This window comes from Orbicella franksi, chromosome 3, assembly GCF_964199315.1.
Source record: "Orbicella franksi chromosome 3, jaOrbFran1.1, whole genome shotgun sequence".
NCBI lineage: Eukaryota > Metazoa > Cnidaria > Anthozoa > Scleractinia > Merulinidae > Orbicella > Orbicella franksi.
The window spans coordinates 31,378,656-31,398,726 of record NC_138147.1 but is presented as its reverse complement, the minus strand read 5'-3'; the positions used below and the strand labels follow the sequence as shown (position 1 = coordinate 31,398,726).

Sequence of the window (20,071 nt, the reverse complement as noted above, 5' to 3'; positions counted from 1 at the left end):
AATAAAAAGCAAATGTCTTTACTGGCTAGCCGGTGTTAAGAATAACTTCATAAAACTTAATTATGCACAATTATTATGATTTAGGTCGGCCAGCACGGCGAAGTCGGGAAAATTCGTATCTAACGGTAAGGAGAAAAAACAACAACAAACTTCTGACTTTTTTTGTAACGTAACGAAGGCGGCTGGCCTAGTGTATTTGGTTTTTGGAGTCCCCAAATTCAACTCGTCCACTTTTTGTAAATAGTCAAATAGCAATCTGGTTAGCTTGCCATCAGTTCAATATTTTTACATAATTTTTTACCTATTTACAGGATATTTTTTGTATACTACATGCAGTATTTTATGTCTCCAATTAACACAACAGTGCATTTATTTTGTCAGATCATGGCCAAGTCGGAAACTAATCGAGAGAAATGAATGTCTAAGTATAATAGATAGGAGACAGGGTTCATTCGGACACATATCACATATATATAGATTTGGCATGTAACGAGAATTTTAAGTTTCCTTTGTCATTCTCTTCTTTTGTCCTTCAGTCCGAAAGTCCAGTCCAATTTTGAGTAAAAGAGTTTATGAATCTCTTTTACTTCTCTGCTCCTTAAAGAAATTCGCTAATCACTGTGACATTTTTAGGACCATTTCTATTAGAAACGCAGTCAACTCGAAGGTTTTCATATAAAAATGTTTTAAGTATTGAAAATTCAGCATCATGTGCAAGGAGCGCGTTGGTGGTATAGTGGTTAGCATAGCTGCCTTCCAAGCAGTTGACCCGGGTTCGATTCCCGGCCAACGCACATTCCATTTTCATGTTTTTTTCAATTCTTTTAACTCATCTATTTTCCCCTAGCTTGAGTTTTGTTTTGTTTTCTATGTGTGTGCTCCCCTTTTGAAAATCAAAACCGAGGCACGAAACTATTCGTTAAGTTTTAAACTTTTATATTATTTCAACTTGAAAATGTCTAAGTTCGTGCGTTGGGAAGCGAATCATTTGGTGCGTTTTCAGTTTCCTTGTATTTTAATGTACGAATATCCAGAATTATCCTCTCTTACTATCATTTTGGTGCTGCATTTCGCTTTGTATAACAGGTATAACTTAAAGCCTTCTACTGACGAACGTTCGAATTCGTGGTCGGCGGAGGTCGGGGGAGAAATATAACATATAAAATATTAAAATTTGCAAGACTTTTCACAAACTGAGATAATGCAAAATTTTAACTAGTTAAGAACAGCTCAAACTGTTTCTTGTAGATTTATAATTAATTTTACGTGACTCTTTCATAAAAGTGATCCTGACATTTTGAGGAAAGGGGTCGTACTAGTGCCCAGTCTTCCCTCATGCACTCGGTCGTTCCCTTTAGCTTCAGGAGACAGTAATAAGAAAAAAAAACTTGAACATTTTGGAACTTTTTTCAAACAGAGTTAAAATTCGGGCACTTTTACTCGTACCCTCAGAAAGCAGTGAAAAGCGCAAATATTTCAAGGCCCCAGGGGCGTAGCGGCCATAGCCAGGATTTTTCAAAGGGGGGTGTGTTAACGTGAGGGTACTCACTAGATTGTCATGTCGTTTTTGCCACCTGTTGTAGGTTGTTTGCTCAAAAAAGGCTTAGAAAAGGGGGGTCATGGGCATCTCGGGGGACCCCCTAGCTACGGCTGTGGGTAGCATAGAATTAAATTTCAACTACTTGAGGAGAACGGAACCTTGAACACGTGTTTCTCAAGAACAACGCGCCGAAACTTTCTCATGCGAAAGCTGAAATAACGGCTTCCTTACGGACTATCAAATTTTCCAGACACATTTAAGCACGACGCGTAAACTAAAATTATTCTCACAATTGGTCAGATTCTTCCACTGGAGGTCAGAACCTGGGCAATATACTGTAAATACCTCTGGGATTGAATCCAAGAGCTCTTCGAGCCTACTTCTGAATACAAAGGCCTTTGCCTGATTGAATTCTTACTGATTTAAGTCATTTGAAATTCAAGAAGTGAAACGAAATGTATTCCTTGCCTTGTTTCTCTGCACTGTTGACAGGTGCTGTTGCTCCTCGTGGGCGAAGAGCTTGAAACAAGGATTCCAAGGGGTATCCGGTTACTTTGCCCCATGGTCATTTAACCCCCAGTCACTTCACCCCAACCAAAAGTCACTTCGCTCCATAATCAAAGTCACTTTGCTTTATACAAGAGTTACTTTGCTCCATACAGAAGTTGCTTCGCTCCATGTAAGAAATTAGTGAAATTTATTGTGAACTTTTTGTTTTGATGTTGGAGTTGGACTGATTTTGAACCGATATCAGTTCAGCTTATTAACTAATGCAGCTTCCAGTCATGTTCGCTTACGCTCATTTCTTACATGGAGCTTTATGGTTGGGTAGCTTTAGAAGCAAGCGTTCTTGTACAAACACTTGGCATTCTGGCCACGCGAAAATTGGTCTAGAGCAAAAAGTATCGACAAAGTGATCTCTGACTCCGTCTTTTTTTATTTTTACTCTCGCCCCTAGTTTCGCACGATCTGTTCCTTAAACTCAGAGAAATAATCAAATACAAGTTTTACTTTTCTTACCATCCAGTTGTATTTTGTTTTGTGGTTTAACATACACAACTCTAGATAAATAAAGCTCTTACAAAGAGTAATGTGTGTTCGCTCATTTGAACACAATTCTATTCTAATCTATTCCCTACAATAACTGGATACATTTTGCACCGATTAAGTTGATAACTTCAATAAAATCGATAAGAATAATTTAAAAATCAATAATACTCACAGAGTATCCCTTCATAAATTTCCGATACAAGTTATTAATTTCAATCGATATTTATCGATAATCGATTTTATCAATTCAACACACCGGCACCAATGACACGAGGCAGCCCAAAGGGCCTTTGATTCCATTGAGCCTTTCATTTGATTCATGCTGCATTCATTCCTTCGTCATTGAACAGCACTTTTTGAATCTTTTTTGGCATTTTTTGATAAATTGACTCAGGAATTTTCACATAAAGCTGAGAGTCAGCATCAAACATTGCGTCACGACCCAGGTATCCATACTCTACTTCAAGAAAAGTCTCCAAACAGTTCGGCCCTTGAACACAAACACCTTCAAATTTGTAAGTCTTCAGTGGTAACACACATGACTTTGGAAATCGCTTTCTTCTAAAATCGTACTTTCCAGGAATATTCCAGTTGTAACAAAAGCACGTAGGATCATCAGGATGTTGTCCAAACGTAAACACATCTAAATGAGCCAGACTTGGATCAAACAGCAGATCGCGTCGAATTCCAAATTCATCCCACAGTTTTCTAGTAGCATAGCATTTCAGCCGTTTACCACCACATCCACTGTAGGAGATTTCGCTTCCATCTTCATCAAACCAACTTGTTCCATTCAAAGGACATTTGTCTGACAGGCTGATGTATCCATTGTGTATGGCAGGTAAGGAAGAAAGATTCTGTACAACCCTAGAAAAGTCCGACTCAAAAATAGCAATGTCAACATCCCCATCATGACGAATCATTTTTCCCCCTTCCCTGTAAACTGACAGAGCAGTGCCACCACAAACAAAGTACTGAATGTTCATTCTGCTCAGAAACTCTGTAACTTCTTTAAGCACATAAATACAAAGAGGTTTAAATGTCTTGTTTCTTCCCAGCTTGGTTCTGAAGTTTCCAAGGGTACAGCCATTCCACATGTCAAAACTAATAGACTTGGGTGTTATAACTTCACTTGGAGAAGTACAGGTATCCGGCATTTCTTGCTTTGCTGCCATGAAAGTGTCACAGTCTTGACAAATAGACAAGTAATCATCCTCACAAGAAGCCATAATTCTGTGAACATTTTTAAAAACGGATCATGTGGTAAGAATTAAATATTTGTCATTATTTGATGAAACCAAGCCAATCACCTGCAAAGTTTTTATTCTACCCTATGATTTTCTTCTTCTTTCCATTTTAAGGCAAAAAGAGGTAATTTTCTGTGCTATGAGAGGAAGACCTTGAAAGCTTGTACATTTGTGTGTGCACAAATTGCTGTGCATACATGAATGGCGCTCTACCAACAATCACACAAAAACCAAAACTTTTAAGCTTGATGGGCAACAAAATTCCCCTAGGTATGGGACTCCACTTAAGTGCGCACGCACTCTGCTAAAATTTACAGCATTTTCTGTAATAAAGTCAACTCACCTCAATACTTTGTTTCAATTGCTTTTGGCTGCCAGCTTATCAGCCGGATTCAAAGTGATTCTAGTGAGTTTTCTGTCTTCCTGTTCCCTCTACTTTTAGTGTAAAGGTGTGATCTCCAAGCTTTGCTTTGAGTTCTCGGAGTGCATATGGAAGACGTTTTTACCTGCGAACAACATAATTGTGGAATAAGAGCAGTACAAACAAATTTCAAAACAACACAAAGGCAGATGGAATGAAATAGAGCAGTGGACTACAAGAAGCCCCTCTTTCACTCAGTCCGTTGAGCTTGACCAAAAATAAGCCACGAGAGAAAATGGCAGTGCGAAATCCTCTTGCACACTTCTTATGTTTCTTCATGTCACGTAAGATGGACTAAGTGAGAGAGAGACGACTCACAGTCTAATGGAGCAGAAGATGATTAGAAGAGGAGGGGAACATGGGGATTTGCGGTGTTGTGATGTTGATGTTTTTTTAATGCGGTGATGTGGTGAATAAAATGTCAACTTGCGGTGTTGCGGTGATCTCAAACCCTACGGTGCGCGATGTTTGTGTTTTTCACGCTGCAATGTTCGGTGAAATGAAATTGCTTGCGGTGCTGGGGTTTTCTGATTTACCTTTCCCAAACCTAAATTTGACCTAAATTTAGCATACAAACTTTGTTAATCCATGCTAATATATGACAAACACGTACCATTGAGGTTAATAATTTGTAACAAATACAGACCATCTCTTTCTAGTCAATCTTCAATATGCTTCGGCTGCCAATCCGAAGCTGTTTTCATTTATACGTAACTTGACAAGTAACTCGACCTCTGCCACCCGGAGCTCAGTGTTACTAGTGTTCGGCAGACATGTGGAGGAGCAAGGATAGAAACAATCCTGGAAATTCTGGAAATGCCAAGGCCGAATATACTGTATTACTGACTGCGCAGGTTTCTTCTATGAAAAAAGGAAAAGGTGGTGAAAACTACCGGCCACAAAATATATTCAGATGTTGCGTCAGCAGGGAAGAAAGAAGGGTTTTTAAGCTAAAGAAACTTTGTAAATTACACACGTTTGCAATTTTTTTTTTTTCATTTTGTTATTCGGCTTTGTCCATAGGTCATTCTGATACCGGTCTATACCCGCTCCAAGGTCCTGTGACTTTCTTGACCTTCTATTTCTTCAAACAATTATTGATATCGAACGCAAACGCAGCTGGCTCCGGAAAGTAATACTTTCAGTCAATATAGGGCTTCAGTCAGTGGGTTTATACACCAAGAAAAGTGAGCGAAGTAAAGGAAGAGAGGGATCTGGGGTAAAGGCCATCTCTCGAGGCTCCTCTCCTTTTTTCTTCGTCCGCTTCCTAGCTTCGCGTAAGGTTTCTTCACGAGAGCAAGAAACTGATTTACAGGCCTAGGCATCAGCAGTATCGACATATGTGCAATGAAAAGCATTGTGATGTGTTTATTTTGTGGAAAATTGTTGAGGTATAAAAATATTATTTTGAGTGAAGATGAATGAATCATGGCGCTTAAAATAGGTGTTGCGGTGACGGTGTTTCGTTGACTTTTCTTGTGGTGATGCGGTGTTTGCTAATTTTTTTGCGGTGTTGCAGTGTTGCGGTGTTGCAGTGTTGCGGTGTTCAGAACCCTCCCATGTCCCCCTCAAAGAGAATTTGATTCAGCTTTCAGGCACACTCTCTGATCCCAGAGCCTGTTAGTAAGAAACCTAGTGTTGGAACAGAACTCAGCGACAAAATGTACTGTTATGAAGTCTGAATTCTACGATGACTCAGTGAAAACTAAACAACTGACACTACTGATTCAAATATTAATCAGCTGAGATCTAAATTTAAGAACGCAGTGTTTTGTTCTGCCATCCCAACCGGCAGCATTTAGTGTTACTGAACAAGTAAAACACGTGAAAAATTGGGAATGGAAGTGGTTTCCACAAATGTGCATCATGATGCTAATTTGTGGCTTTTCCAAAACTGAAGGACCCCTCACATCATTTGAATTTAGGTGCATTTTGGCAAGGCAAACATCAGAGGAAGAAGCCTGCAAGCCTTGCATGAAAACTTTTGTGATGTGCTATCACCCAATAACTTTGTTGACTGATGGAAAAACTGTGTATAAATAAAGTTATCTTACCTTATCTTATCTTACCCGAATAGACCTTTCCATGGTTTCTGATGTCACCTTGTTTGGGGAAAGGGGAGGGGGGGAGCAGAGGGGGGGGGACAAACACATCAAAATTTACACTAATTGTATAAGAAAAGTTAGAAGTTCAATGCCTAGTAAGCTGAGAGTGATTGACTTTCTGAGTATTTTATGAGTTATAAAGAAAAGATACCCAGCAGCAGGTTCTGTTGACCAACTAGACCAATGTCGATATATCAAAATCCAGCCTCAAACAATACACCTCAGCACTAGGCTCTGGGGAATAACTACAGAGTTTGTGGGGTTTTATTCCTCAAAGCCTCATACTGAGGTCTATTGCATTACGCTGAATTTTAATATATCGAAATTGGTCTGTTTGAAGAACACAGATTTGGTGTGAGGAGAGGAATTACACTTTTGATTTTTCATACAAATGTCTCTAAATTTTCATGCCAGTAGGCCACTTTCAATATATTAAAATTCAGCCAGATAGTGAGACCTAGAGGACACAAACAAAAGAAACGAATGAACATGTTTATTTAGCCTGCAGTGAGGGTGTCTTATTGGGGCGAGTTAGCATTACAACCTTGCGACCACCATGTTAGACGGTGGGGGATCGCTCCACCCCCTCCCCTATCCTTCCTCTTGCCTATCATTCACCCCCTTGGTAAAACTTTCTTTCTCTCTCCAGTCTTCCACTGCATGAAAAATTCAAGATTGCAGCTAAACTTTTTACGATGTGAGCGCTCGCTCGAAAAAATCTCGCCTGCTCTGCCGGCTAATACTAATGTTTATTCAATTTTCTTTGTTTGTGTCCTCTAAGCCTCGCTGCCATGCTGAAGTTTAATATATCGAAAGTAGCGGTAGTCTAATTACAGACAAATGTATGGAAAAATGACAACCTTAATTGTGGCTTTTCTAGCGAGGCGATTTCCTTAATATGTGATCTGTACATTATCCAAATTGATTTCAGCATGCTTGCATTTTTAAAACATAAAGCTAAGCGCTTGCAACAGAACCAAGATACGGTGCCTGTGTTCAATCGCGTTCAACACTTGCATCTGTGCAGGTTTGTCCTTACGATACTGTCGATACCGAAGCAGGATTTCGATGTGTTTCGGTACTGTAACTCAGTTGCAACTCACCTAGCAATTGCACTAACCGGTCTCCTGCGATTCCAGAGCGATTCGAGCGATTCCATCCATGATCTCTCAATGGTCTTCCATGCTTTGGCTCCTTCCGAGCCTACGTTCTTCTAGTACGCACATAGTGCGCAGTCCCCCACCACCCCTCCCCCGCCCACGCCGCCTTCCCCTGCAGTGTCGCCGGTTTCATGTGACGTAGTCATATTTCAAAATGAAAAATTACCTGTCATTCTGAGGTTTTAGTTCCATCAGATCGATGTAAGACCCTCTTCGAACTCGACGTTTTACAGCGTTAGAACTCGTTGTGTGATGGGTGTGACAACATTTTTTGAATGGGCAGCGGGGGAGGGGGGAAGTTGGGCAATTTTCTGGGCACTTTCATTGTGCAAGCAGTAGCTTGGGCAAGAATTTTTAATCATAAAAAAATCAAAACAGTGATAGTTGAAAGCAATTGCTTGATTCTTTTCCCATGGCTCCCCCTGCATGATTTTGTTTTCATCAGTTTTTGCTGTGCAGGATTGCTTTTTTTTTTTTTGGAAAAAGTCCAACCCTCACCTCCTTCTCCCCCTCAGAAATTCCAGTTCATGTTTACCAAATTAGGTTTGATGTTATGGCATGATAGTGTGATAAGACAAGACAAATACACGGGCTGTAAAGAGGTCGAAAGGCCAAAGGGGTGCTTTTGGCTGGAAAAATAATCGCTTGACTTCTTGCAGATAAGACCAGACCACGATCTCTAATGATGGTGATGCTTCAAAATTCAAGCTTCCCCAGCTGGTAAGGACTCAATGGCCATTTTTATATTAGAGGACCCATTATCCGTCTGAATGAACTTAGGCAAACATTTGTATTTCATCTGGTTATGCGTCTCTAGTATAAAGATGGGCACAAGACACATTATCCTTCGTGACGCGGACATCATCTGTTCCTCAAAGCTCAGTTTTCCTCGAGCTATGCTCTCAGAAAACTGTTCACTTCTTGGAACAGATAATGTCCATTTTCGGGCCAAATAAAGACTACTTACTGTTTATATGTTCAAAATTTGCAAGACCTACATGTTCTGAAGATATAAATTTAATACATCACATCACTTACTCTGTACTACTTATAAAATGCCAACAGTTTGGCTGTTCTACTTTAAAATTCTGAAAGTAACGACCTGAAAGTAATGAATGCCCAAAAATAACACCAAATAATTGTGGCCGCTAATAAAATCCCAATGCACCTGATTTTCAGGTACATGTACATATATTCTTCAGTCTGAGTCATCAATGATGAAACTGTCTTGATATAGACCCATAGTCTGCCTTTGTGTAACCGCAGCAGCAGCAGCTGAGACAGCAACTGAAGACCGAAGGTTCATGAAGAACATAGGTTGTTCCCTTGCTTCTTCATCAGGAAACTGATTACATCCTTCATTTGAACAGAATTTATCTTTAGCCACAGTTTCATCACATCTGGATGTATTTGATGTTTCCTTTGCTTCCATCTTAGGAGTAATACTTGTGTTACCATTATGCAATGTTTCATCTTTCACATTTGCAGAATCTGGTAGATTGTGAACAGGTGATTTTATAGGCTGAACAAACCCTGCAGCACCAATGAGTGGATCCTTTGCCTTTGTAAATAAAACAGCCTTAAGTTCTTGAAGAAGTTTTTTGTTCTTCTTTGCCGCATTAAAGTCTCTTTCAAGATTCTCAGCTGTTGATGCAGGGTGGTCACAGAGAGCATCATCGTATGGATCAGAAAATGCCTCATAAACCTTGTCACTTTCTGAAACTTCCTCTTTGAAATCTAAAGGGGGAGGTTCATTTGATTCTTCCAAAATAACATTGTTGACTGCATCACAAAAGCTTCTATTTAGTTCTGTAGCAGGTTCTTTACTCAGCAACTTGTTAAGATGTCCTTCAGCCTCCTGCCAACAAGTAAATGCTGATTCTAGATCACTTTTTAACCACTGAAATGATACAAACTTCACATTCATGTCAGACAAGTCTGTGGATTTTAATTCATGTTCTGCTTCAGAAAGTTTCCATATAATTTCCTGAAAAGACTGCAATCTCACAATTCCTGCCTGAAGGTGAAGTTGTAGACTATGAAGAGCTGTATTAAGAAGTGTCCATTTAGTAGAAGGCCTTGCAGTAGGAGGCTTTGCAGACTCTTCCTTTATAAAACAAAAACTGTCATGTAAGTGGTAACATCTCTCAATGGCTGTTAGAGAAGCTGCTATAGTTTTTGAAGAAATTCCAAATATCTTGTTTATGTTTGTAAAAAGCTCTAAGTACAGGTCGTACAAATTCCCATCATTTGCTTTCACCGATAGACTGAGCAAGAATCTGCTGAGAAATTCTGACTGTAGGCTTAAAACTAATGACACCCTATTTTTTAATCCTTGTAATGATACTCTTCCAGGGCAACTATCTGGTGCGACTTCCCCAGCTCCAACAAGCTCGCTGGTTACAGATTGTGTTGAAAAGTATGTGAATACTTCAGCAAATTCCATGCTAAGGGGAAAATGTGAAAGTAACTCTTTCGCTGATTGCTGAAGACATGTTGCCACATATTCTGTATTTTTCGCAACATTATCCCTCAATGCTGGATACACTGCTGATCTTATAAAATGATCATAGTTTTCCAAGAAGAATGCAGGATTACCTGGACCCGCCATAGTATAACCTTTTGATATCACCTCCATTTCTTGAATAAGCTTAATACACTTTCTCAACAGGAAAATCAGTTTCTTAACCTGTGTGGTAAAAAATTTCAATTCCCCTAAATTTTTCTGATGATGAATTTTGAAGTAATATTGAACGAGCAACTTAGTGCCTACCGCCATAAATACCACAAAGAAAACTGAAAGTGACGCTAAAACAGACTCATTAATACTAGCCAGTATTACAGAGACTAGTACCACAAACGAAGCAAGAATGTATTTTCGAGAGAGCCATGAGCCCCGTTCTCTTGACGCGCAAGGTCTTCTAGATTCGAAAAGTTCAGGATCAAAGCGGGAAAGAAACTCGACGTCATCCTCGTTTAATAGTTGTGACTCGGCAACTGCCGCAACGTAGTCTTTCCTGAAGGCATCAAGATCCTGCAGTGATGGCGTTATAGCAATCTTGAACCACGACAAAAAAGACTCCCAAGTAGTTAGCTTTGTTCTGTTGCCAAAACGATGAAATAGACCTTTTATCCAGGTTCCATCGAAAAAAAATTGATTCTTTTTTAACTTTCCTTGTTCTTCTTCCTTTTCAAAGTCTGTAAAACCAATTTCGTGGAGATATTTCTGTAAGGGTGACTTCTCCAACAGCACGTTTTCGTCAGCCATATTATTCTTCGCGTCCTTCCCAGGACTCTCTAGCAAGCTGCCTTCGTCGTGGGACGAGCGGGAAAATGCATGAGAAGGGACTGGAGAGAAAGACGAGTAGGACTAAGTTCTATTTATTGTGAATGGTTTTAGGCCAACACCGCACCATAGTTTACACGGTATGTCTCTGTGGATTTTATTTAGGTAGCGCTTTTCAATGGATGTGAACTGATTTTAAACTTCGCCTGTAAATCATGTACTGGTTTGTTAAAATCCTGTGCGACATTTAAGCTGGTTACGGCAGGAGAGATATCGTAATGAGCTTAATTTGGCTTGGCTTTCAGTTGACGCGTCTTGTCAAAAGTGAACTTGTGCAGTATCGAGAACTTTGTCTGCAAGCTAAGTGCTGTTTGCTGCTAGTTACATATAGCGGCACATGCTAACGACAGATATCGATAGTATAGGTTATGCAATGAGCATATGGCTTCCTTTGTAGAATTGTTTGTGACTGTGATATGCAAGCCTTTGTCACGCAGCTTTAACATAATATAACCTGGGAATGAAAGCAGCGGGGTTGGAAAGGCCCCTGGGGGGCGTGGGTGGGGGAAGAGGAGGGAGTGGGTTGGAGGTGTGTCACCTCTTGCCTTAAACTTCACACCCATAAAAAACTTGTTACATTGTGGGTAAATTGTGTTAACAACAGTTAAGTTCAATTGTAACATCAAGGGCCCACAAAGCGTACATATAATAATCAGCCGTGAACAGGTGTTATGGGTTGAGGCTCAGGGAAGCCCTGGTAGTTATTGTAGGGTTGCAAAATAGGAGGAGATTCAGATGATAAAATGTTGACTATTAATCATCATTGATAAATAAAATTCTTGTAAATATACTGGATCATTTGTACTAGAGGCACCCACAGTTGAGTGTTGATCAATACCCTCGATGGATACCCTCAATCGTTACCCTTGAGTGACCACCGATCAACACTAGATTGACTCTTGGTCAACAGTTTCGATAGCCGACTAATTTTTGCAGACATGCCATTGAGTGTTGATCAATACATACGAGTTGGTCTAGACCTGGGTGACTACTGACCAACTGTTGATTGAGTGTCAATCGAGACATCCATCGAGCATTAACCAATTGTTGGCTGTGTGTCAGTCAAGATGTCAATCAATCATTGATTGAGATGTCTATCGAGTGTTGATTGAGGGTCGCTCAAGGGTATGGGACTTGCCTGCAGATGCCTTTGGTATACATGATCCAATATGGCTTTGGTAATTTCGGGGTACCTTTATGATTTCACCTGCAGAGAGTGAGGACAAAAATCATGGCACAGCAAGCAAGTGAAAGAGCAGAGTCAAAGCCACACAAACTCATAGACATTATCAGGGAGAAAATAGAAAAGAATGAACAGTTTTTCTCATTGGAATTTTTCCCACCAAAGACTTTCAATGGAGCGACAAATCTCATGGCAATTATTGGCAGATTGAATGAACATTGTACACCTCTGTTCTGCAACATCACATGGAAGCCATCTCAAGACCCCATGTCAGACACCTGTCAACCAGAACCAAGCACCCTGTTGGTTTCTGCGGCAGCAATAGATTTATATGGACAAAATATTATGATTCACATTCCATCTGGAAACACTACATGGAGCCAGGTATTGGCACATCTTACACGCGCTAAAAATCTTGGCATTGGAAGTGTTCTGGCAATAAAAGGAGGTATGTGGTAATAAAATTAAATTTAGTCATCTTATTGATGGGTTATATATGTATGCAGTGTGGAATTTGTGCAGTTCAAAAACAATATCCTTACCCACCCCAAGTAAGGTCAGTTTGAAATTTCAGGGGAGGAGAGAAGGGTTTGAAAAGCCAATATTTTTAAAGGAACCATTATCAAGTGGATGGGGAGAAGTTTGGGGGAGGAGGGGTCTGGGGTAATATTTTTTTCCTGCCTGAGCAGTAACACATCAACTTGTATTTGGTTACCATCAAATTCCTGTGGCTCACATTCCCTTGGCCCGTTGTGTTCTCCTAAACTTCCACTCCTGTTTTTACTTTTATTTTATATTTTATTTTATTAATTGTTATTGATTGAAAAGTTACATTTTACAATTTTTCGTACACACTCACATACAGTAATTCGTAAACAGACACTGGGCATCATACCTTTACCTATGCACACCTCAGTTTCTCCATTTCCTAATAGAAAAGGTCATTGATACATTTTTAAAAATTACTTTATTTAGAGAGGAAGCCACATCAGGCTTAGCTAGTTTTTAGATGGGTCCTCCATCCTGGTCAAATTTGAATTTGGAGTGTTGGTTTCTGTGGAGGGAAGAAAACCAGAGAACCTGGAGAAAAACCCTCAGAGCAAGGTGAGAACCAACAACAAACTCAACCCCCATCTGAAACTGGGTAGGAATCAGACAACGGTCACATTGGTGGGAGGTGAGCGCTCTCACCACTGCACCATCTCTGCTCCCCTTTGTGCCAGAGTTTTTTCCCCTTCCATATTAACCTCATGTTACCACACTCCAGGAGGGTGCTAATAATATAATCTAGGCACATCTTTTTAAACACTCAGATAGAAGCCATGAGGGAGAACATGGACCCAAAGAGGATGGCTTTGATTACACTGTTGACCTTGTCAAATTTATCGGAAGTGAATTTGGAGATCACTTCACAGTAGGAGTCGTGGGTAGGTGTGTTAATTTGTTAATAGGCCAATCTGGAGTTTCTTAGTTGTCTCTCTTTCAGAACTTAAGTCCAAGTACAAAACTTGTCATTGTTTTATGTAGACAATCCTTTTAGTGCAAATTTAGCTTTGTTGGATGGAATTTTTTTGTGCCAGGCCTTATTTCAAATTTAACATCCAAAAGTACTGTATGCCATCATAAAAGAAAAAATTGTTATTACGCTAACCCCCTTGTAGTTTGCAGGTGTTTTCAGAGATTTGGATGCAGTAGATTAAAAGAACTCATATCAAATAGGAGTAACTACTAAAATAGTGACAGGGGTGATAATTTCATAAACAAATGGCATGAAGGCAAATCAAGTTTCACTTCACAAACAAACTCTTGGGGCATTACCTTAGTACAGGTAAATGTTGATGAGCAGTAGGATGACAGAGATAATTATGTGTGGTGTCCTTGAGTTGAGGTTAGTCCTGCATAGCAAATTTAAACCACGCAGACACTGCTCTCTGTGGAGTACACCATCCAAATGGCATTTATTGGGTGAAATGTTTGGATGTCTCGTGAGGGTATAAATGTGGTCCACTAAGGAGAGTTACAACCACACAGATACTGATCCCTGTGGAGAACACTATCAACATGGCATTTGGCATTTGTCTCACAAGGGGGACAAATGTAGTTCGCAATAGAAGGATGTAATTTTACCCAGAGTAATTGTTTTTATACACGTTAGGATATCTGATGACGTCATCTGATGTGCAGAGTTATGAAGAAGATCTGAAGCATCTCAAAGCACAGGTTGATGCTGGTGCAGACTTCATCATTACGCAGATGTTCTTTGAAGTGAAAACTTTTATCAAGTTTGTTGAGGATTGTCAAAGATATGGAATTAATGTGCCAATTATTCCAGCCATTTTCCCAATCCAGGTATGTAATGATGTCAATACTCCCAAATGGAGGCCAGGCCCTAGCTATTCCCCAGCCGATAACTTAATCCAGTGGATATGTTAAAATTTCTTTTTGCTGAATCAGAAGAATTTATTAGATACATGGAAAGTATCCACTCTTGAGACAGCAAGGGACTAATCAACAAGTACTAAAGGCCTTTGCAAGGGACCAGTGTAACATTGTAAGGTACCTGCTCTGCCAGTGAACTCCTAAGCTACCCAGTATATGTTCAGTTTGGGTCAGTGGGTTGTCAGGGTAAAATGTAGACTGCAGACTGCAGACTGCAGACTGGAAATGAAACGTACACTTCAGATCAGGGGTAAAATTGCGGACATCACACTGCAGACTTTTTAAGCATATATAATGTTGTTTCCATTTATTAGTACTAGCTAACCTTAGACAGGGTTATTTAGGCTAACCGGAGTGAAAGTCTGCACTCCAATTAGCCTGAATAGTGTACCAGTTACACTGAATATCACTCTGGTTAATCTGAATAATGCTCCAGTTAGCCTGTTTATGGTCAAGTCTTGATGATGAAAACAGTTAGGCGATTCAGTTAAAAAGTCTACGGTCTGCAGTCTGCATTTTACCCTCACTCTGCATTTTACCCTCGGTCCACAGTCCGTAGTCTGCAGTCAGTAGTCAGTAGTCTGTAGTCTGTAGTCCGTAGTCTGCATTTTACACTGACTGGTGTGTGCGTCTTAACTTTGACCCCACGTACACATATCGTGTTTAAATCACTCGTTTCACATGTGAACCTAAGCATATTGCTCTTTACAGAGACCTTCTTGGAGCTTGCAACACAATCTTGAAAATTTCTCACATGGAGAATGCGTGACGATCCCAGAAAGCGTCTTTTGTACGTCAAAGAGGCTGTTGATTTGAGTGTGCACTGGTGATAGTTACTGAGAGTTGAGGAAAAGCGATTAAGCTATGTTCATCCTTCAACCCTTGTCATGTGTCGTTGTCATTTGAATTGCTCTTGAAATACTAATTAATGTGTTTTCCTTTGCCCAGCAATCAACATTTTGCACTGATGTACCAGTGAAGATCCCCTAGTAATACGTATGTTTTGGCATTTGCTTCATCAACTCTTTATCAACTCTAACACTTGTCTGTGCCATGCAACTCGCGAACTTGCCTGTTCCTGTGTTTACAATTTTACCTTGTCATTTAATTGTTACTAGATATTTGATATTACTTTCTTGTTGGTATTTCACAGAACTTTAATTCTCTGCGCCAGTTGAAGCGATTGTCTCGCGTGGAAATCCCACAATGGTTGTTGGATACACTCACTCCAATGAAAGATGACAGCACAGCTGTCATGAATTACGGAATCAACTACGCCACCGAAATGTGCAAGCAGTTATTTGAAAGCGGCCATGTCCACGGTTTGCACTTCTACACTTTAAACCGAGAGACCTCCATCACGGAAATTCTGGAAAAAGCTGGCATGTTCCCCAAGGAGGACGAGCCAGATTCAAGCATGCGCAGACTTCCCTGGATGCAGGGCCCCGCCCATGCGAGAAGAGGGAGGATGGAGTTGGTCCGTCCGATCTTTTGGACGTCAAGACCTCGTAGTTATATGATCCGTACGTCTAACTGGGACGAGTTTCCGAATGGGAGATGGGGAGACTCTAGTGCGGCGTCTTTTGGAGAGCTTAAGGATTACCATCTAGTTTTGTTGGGCACACACAAGAGTAAAGAAGATTTGCTGAACATGTGGGGAAGAGAGCTGAACAGTCCTGAAGACGTGTTTGAAGTGTTTGTGTGCTACTTAACTGGCAAGGAAAACAGACATGGTTTCAAGGTCTGTGGGGTTCAGTGTATCAAAGCTCGGTAGATAAAATACAGACAGGCAGGTAGAAAGACTAACAGAAAAACAGACAGTCAAACAGAAACAGTCAGAGCGACCGAGGGAATTAAACTTACAACATTTCTTTTTGTTTGTTCTGCCCACTGAAAAAGCACTTAAAATAACGCGATCTAGCATTTCTTACAGACCTGTGTGAGAGCCGACCCAACAATGATGCTTGTAATTAAATATAACACGTTTTCTTTCCTTGACAGGTAACAGAATTACCTTGGAATCAGGATGAACTAGCATCAGAAACATTGCCATTTGTTGATAAACTTGCTCATGTCAATAGAAACGGCATTCTTACAATAAACAGTCAACCCAATGTGAATGGTGTACCTTCAACAGATCCCGTGGCTGGATGGGGGCGGCCTGGAGGTTACATCTTTCAGAAGGTGACCACCTAATTTTTCAGTTGTTTAGTACCAGCAATGGCATCAAACACAGTTTAATTAGTAGTTAAACATTATGCGTGTTCTCTGGTATTTCTACAAAATTTTGAAAACCCAGAGGAATAACAACTTTTTCTTTTACACGGTTGTTGTGTGATGTGACATTGAATGATAATCGACAACCTTACAAAAATTGCTTTCGAAATCTTCAGTTTATCTTCGGGCATCTTCCAAAATCTTTGCAACGCAACCCAACGCAACGCAATTTAAGCCCGGAACAATATTTTCTTTTTCGGAGGCTCTAACACAGACGAAACGAAGCGAAACGAAATGAAATGCAACGGTCACCTGTTGAATCTTTGGGGATCCAAAAATAGTTTTCGACAAAAATCTTTTAAGCTCGTTTTCTGAGTTATTATATATTCATTTGTAACGTACATGATGCTACGGTTTTGAGTTTGCCAGAATTAATGACATTTTTTGCTTTATACAGGCATATTTGGAGTTTTTCACGAGCGAGGAAATTGCAATGTGTCTTCATGAAGTTCTGCAGGATTATCCAACGGTCAATTATCACATCGTGAATTTCTCGGTAAGTAGATAGGAATTTTAACTTTTGCATAGGGTTATTACACTTTACTTTTTTCTTGCTCTGGTTACTCCAGAAAGAAAGGTTCACGTGACTCATTGTTACAGAAAGGGGGGGGGGGGGGGGAGGGTGTGTGTAGCGGGAGCACTTGCGCAGCTTAAATACCAATACAGGAAATGGCTTAGGACTAGAAGACGCACAAGTGCTCACTGTGTATCGCCGAGTAACGCTAAATGCCACGCAATATCTGATCTTAGGGACAGGAAGACGTGACAAACGCGAATGTGTACTCGTCCAATGCGGTCACGTGGGGTGCGTTTCCAGGCTCAGAGATTCTTCAACCAACTGTTGTGGACCCTGTTGCATTTCATTTTTGGAAGGTAAGCAACTAGAAAATCAATACTAACATTTGTGGATTTTAAAAGAGGTGTTTGGTTGCCTTTAATTATATGTTAAGCCCTTGAAATGTTGTCAATCGTCACTCATTCAGGCTACCAGCTACCTCATGAATGCAAATGTTTGTAAGACTGGCCCAATATTCGTAATTCAATAACTAACTAATATGAAAAATGAAAAAGCACTCGCTGGCACTGTAGGGCGTGGTGGCCTTTTTGGTTAGTGCGTTGGAGTCCTGCTCGAGGTTACTGCGTTCTGTTCGCGGGCAAGACACGTGACTCTTACAGTGCCTCTCTCCACCCCACCAGCTGTACAAGTTGGTATGAGTAAACAGTAAGAGCAACTTGCAAAATGCCGTGGAAGGCGGGTGGGGGGCGGAGGTTAACCTGCCATAGGCCTTGCGTACATGCAAAGCAAAAATGCATTTTGATTAAAAATCCGTCTCTCATCTGTTTTTGCTGTTCAATTTTCAGGATGAGGCCTTTGCGCTTTGGGAGCATCAGTGGGGACGCATCTACCCAGAGAAATCCAAGGCGCGCGAAATTATTCACACCATTCATGACACGTATTATCTCATTAACCTCGTGGACAATGATTATGTGGCTGGGAATAAATTGTTTGATATTCTGGACATTGTCTTGAAAAAGCTGGGTAAACTATAGTATCAATAGAATTATATCATATGTAGGAAAAAAAACTGACATCCTTGTAATGTGAGGCACTCAAATCACTCCAGTTTTTCTCGTTTAATTAGAACAGGAGCTTTTGGAAATGAATGACTCGTCTATTATCTGGACACGACACAATTTTTACATCTATTTCGCATTTTAAGGAAAAATGGGGTTTTTATTCAGTTTTGTTCGCTTCGACGAAGAGGGTATCTGTTTTGTCATTTGCTTTTGCCATAGCAATAGGCAGTTCTCAGCAATATTTAATTCATACAGAATCTATTTTTATTGGTTTTATAAAAGGTGAAAGGTTTTTGAGACAGAGTGAACTGAAAATTGAGGTTATTTGTGAAGTGATTGTAAATAAGACATGTGAATAGTAGAAAATAATATATAAGATTGAAAGAACGTTCAGTGAAATATACAGTAACAGATTTATTGAATTAGTATTTAAATTAAATTCTCTGTGTCGATTATGACACGTCGTTTATTTACCAATCATGTTGGGCGTAAATAACGCAGAAGTGATTCATTTCATTGTTGGCAGCTGTTATTGTTTTGGGTCTAGGGGGCATTGTTTCTGTTGTTTGTTCTATTGTTCTCTCAAAGGGTATCAAGCCATTCACGTGAGACCTTGCGAGAGCTGCAACGTATGTACTATGCAGGGGGTCTGGACAGAGTTTAACTGAAGCCGAGACTGGCCAAAATTTTAAATGACGCGATTTTTAACTGAAAGCTGAGATACCAGCTCTGCAAACTACAGCTACAGTAGCTTCGAAAAATGGGCTGAAATTTTAATGATAGCTGAGGAATCGCGAAAAATTTAAGAGATAACTGAGATTCTAGCACCGCCAATCCATTTAGATCCTCCAAAAACCATCCCTGTCGCAAGACCTTCATTTATAAGAACGGATCTTGAAAACAAACGAAACCAAGAGCCACATAGTTTGCCAAAAACAGATCAATACACAGAATTAGGTTTTATTAACGCCGAAACGAACAAGGAATGGGTCGTTTTAAGGCCATCTGCTCAATTTTGATGAGGTTCTACCAAAGTTTTGGCACATTTGACAGGCAGATGAACCCTTGCTTACTCTCAGGCACTAATGACAGTGGAAGAGAGTCGGTGGAAACTCTCATCCAACTCTTACCTTCGTCTCAATTTTCAAAGTCTGTCGTTGTTCTCGCTCGAACTACCCTAGGTACCAGAGGTTTTTTCTCGCGCGCGGCGGACGGAAATACTTCGTTTCGCTTCGACGGCAGAAGGCCGCCAGCACGAGCGCGGGTCACAATAGAGACATGACCGACACCGCAAACCGCGCAAGAAAAACCTCTGGCACCCAGGTTACGCTCGAACTGGTGTACCATAACAAAGCACTTCATACAATCAACTGTCGCTTTGCGGATGCTTCGTTATTACGAACACACGGTAGCTTAAGTCAGAAAAAAGAAACCTCCGGCGGTTACACAGACAAGAGATCTAGGTACGAGAGTATCTGTTATAATAGGAGTTGACTGCAGGTTGTAGACAGCTCGCCTTGTCGAATATGATCTGAAGTTCACAACGAGATTAGTAGATAACCTTAAAATTCTACAAAAACTACATTTCAATTCGCCGTTAGAAAGAGGGCGCCTGTTTTAACAGAGTTGACTGAGGTGAGCAGTGTGCAATACGGCAGTTGACTGTACAGCGATGTAAACAGCTCCATTCCGAGCAAGGCCGTCAGATAATTTATTTACTAAGCT

General features: G+C 40.4%; 3 protein-coding genes and 1 non-coding gene across 4 annotated transcripts; 2 read left to right on the top strand and 2 right to left on the bottom strand.

Moving 5' to 3' along the window:
• The first annotated feature begins 722 nt into the window (after positions 1 to 722).
• Positions 723 to 794, top strand: Trnag-ucc (transfer RNA glycine (anticodon UCC)). The gene has a single exon. It is a non-coding gene; the product is annotated as a tRNA-Gly (tRNA).
• Positions 795 to 2,907: 2,113 nt separating this feature from the next.
• LOC145482520 (uncharacterized) lies at positions 2,908 to 3,819 on the bottom strand. Its single transcript, XM_081461119.1, has one exon. The coding sequence runs from the start codon at positions 3,817 to 3,819 to the stop codon at positions 2,908 to 2,910; it is 912 nt and encodes a 303-aa protein (XP_081317245.1).
• A 21-nt stretch (positions 3,820 to 3,840) lies between these two features.
• Positions 3,841 to 10,804, bottom strand: LOC145481967 (vezatin-like). The gene is made up of 2 exons (XM_081460550.1): positions 7,467 to 10,804; positions 3,841 to 4,343 (listed from the first exon to the last, which is right to left on the bottom strand). Exon 1 carries the CDS (start codon positions 10,789 to 10,791, stop codon positions 8,722 to 8,724), a length of 2,070 nt encoding a protein of 689 aa, XP_081316676.1. The 5' UTR covers positions 10,792 to 10,804; the 3' UTR covers positions 3,841 to 4,343; positions 7,467 to 8,721.
• Positions 10,805 to 10,897: 93 nt separating this feature from the next.
• LOC145481972 (methylenetetrahydrofolate reductase (NADPH)-like) lies at positions 10,898 to 18,320 on the top strand. Its single transcript, XM_081460556.1, has 9 exons — positions 10,898 to 10,949; positions 12,083 to 12,500; positions 13,366 to 13,479; positions 14,208 to 14,401; positions 15,645 to 16,232; positions 16,493 to 16,675; positions 17,166 to 17,264; positions 17,519 to 17,641; positions 18,131 to 18,320. The coding sequence occupies exons 1-9, from the start codon at positions 10,914 to 10,916 to the stop codon at positions 18,317 to 18,319; spliced, it is 1,944 nt and encodes a 647-aa protein (XP_081316682.1). The 5' UTR covers positions 10,898 to 10,913; the 3' UTR covers position 18,320.
• The last annotated feature ends 1,751 nt before the right edge of the window (positions 18,321 to 20,071 follow it).

Coding starts and splice junctions, on each gene's coding strand:
- LOC145482520 (XM_081461119.1), bottom strand. CDS start 3,819: ATGGCTTCTTGTGAGGATGATTACTTGTCTATTTGTCAAGACTGTGAC.
- LOC145481967 (XM_081460550.1), bottom strand. CDS start 10,791: ATGGCTGACGAAAACGTGCTGTTGGAGAAGTCACCCTTACAGAAATAT.
- LOC145481972 (XM_081460556.1), top strand. CDS start 10,914: ATGGTTTTAGGCCAACACCGCACCATAGTTTACACG. Junction 13,480..14,207: donor CTTCACAGTAGGAGTCGTGG/GTAGGTGTGTTA, acceptor TATACACGTTAG/GATATCTGATGACGTCATCT. Junction 17,642..18,130: donor TTGCATTTCATTTTTGGAAG/GTAAGCAACTAG, acceptor TTCAATTTTCAG/GATGAGGCCTTTGCGCTTTG.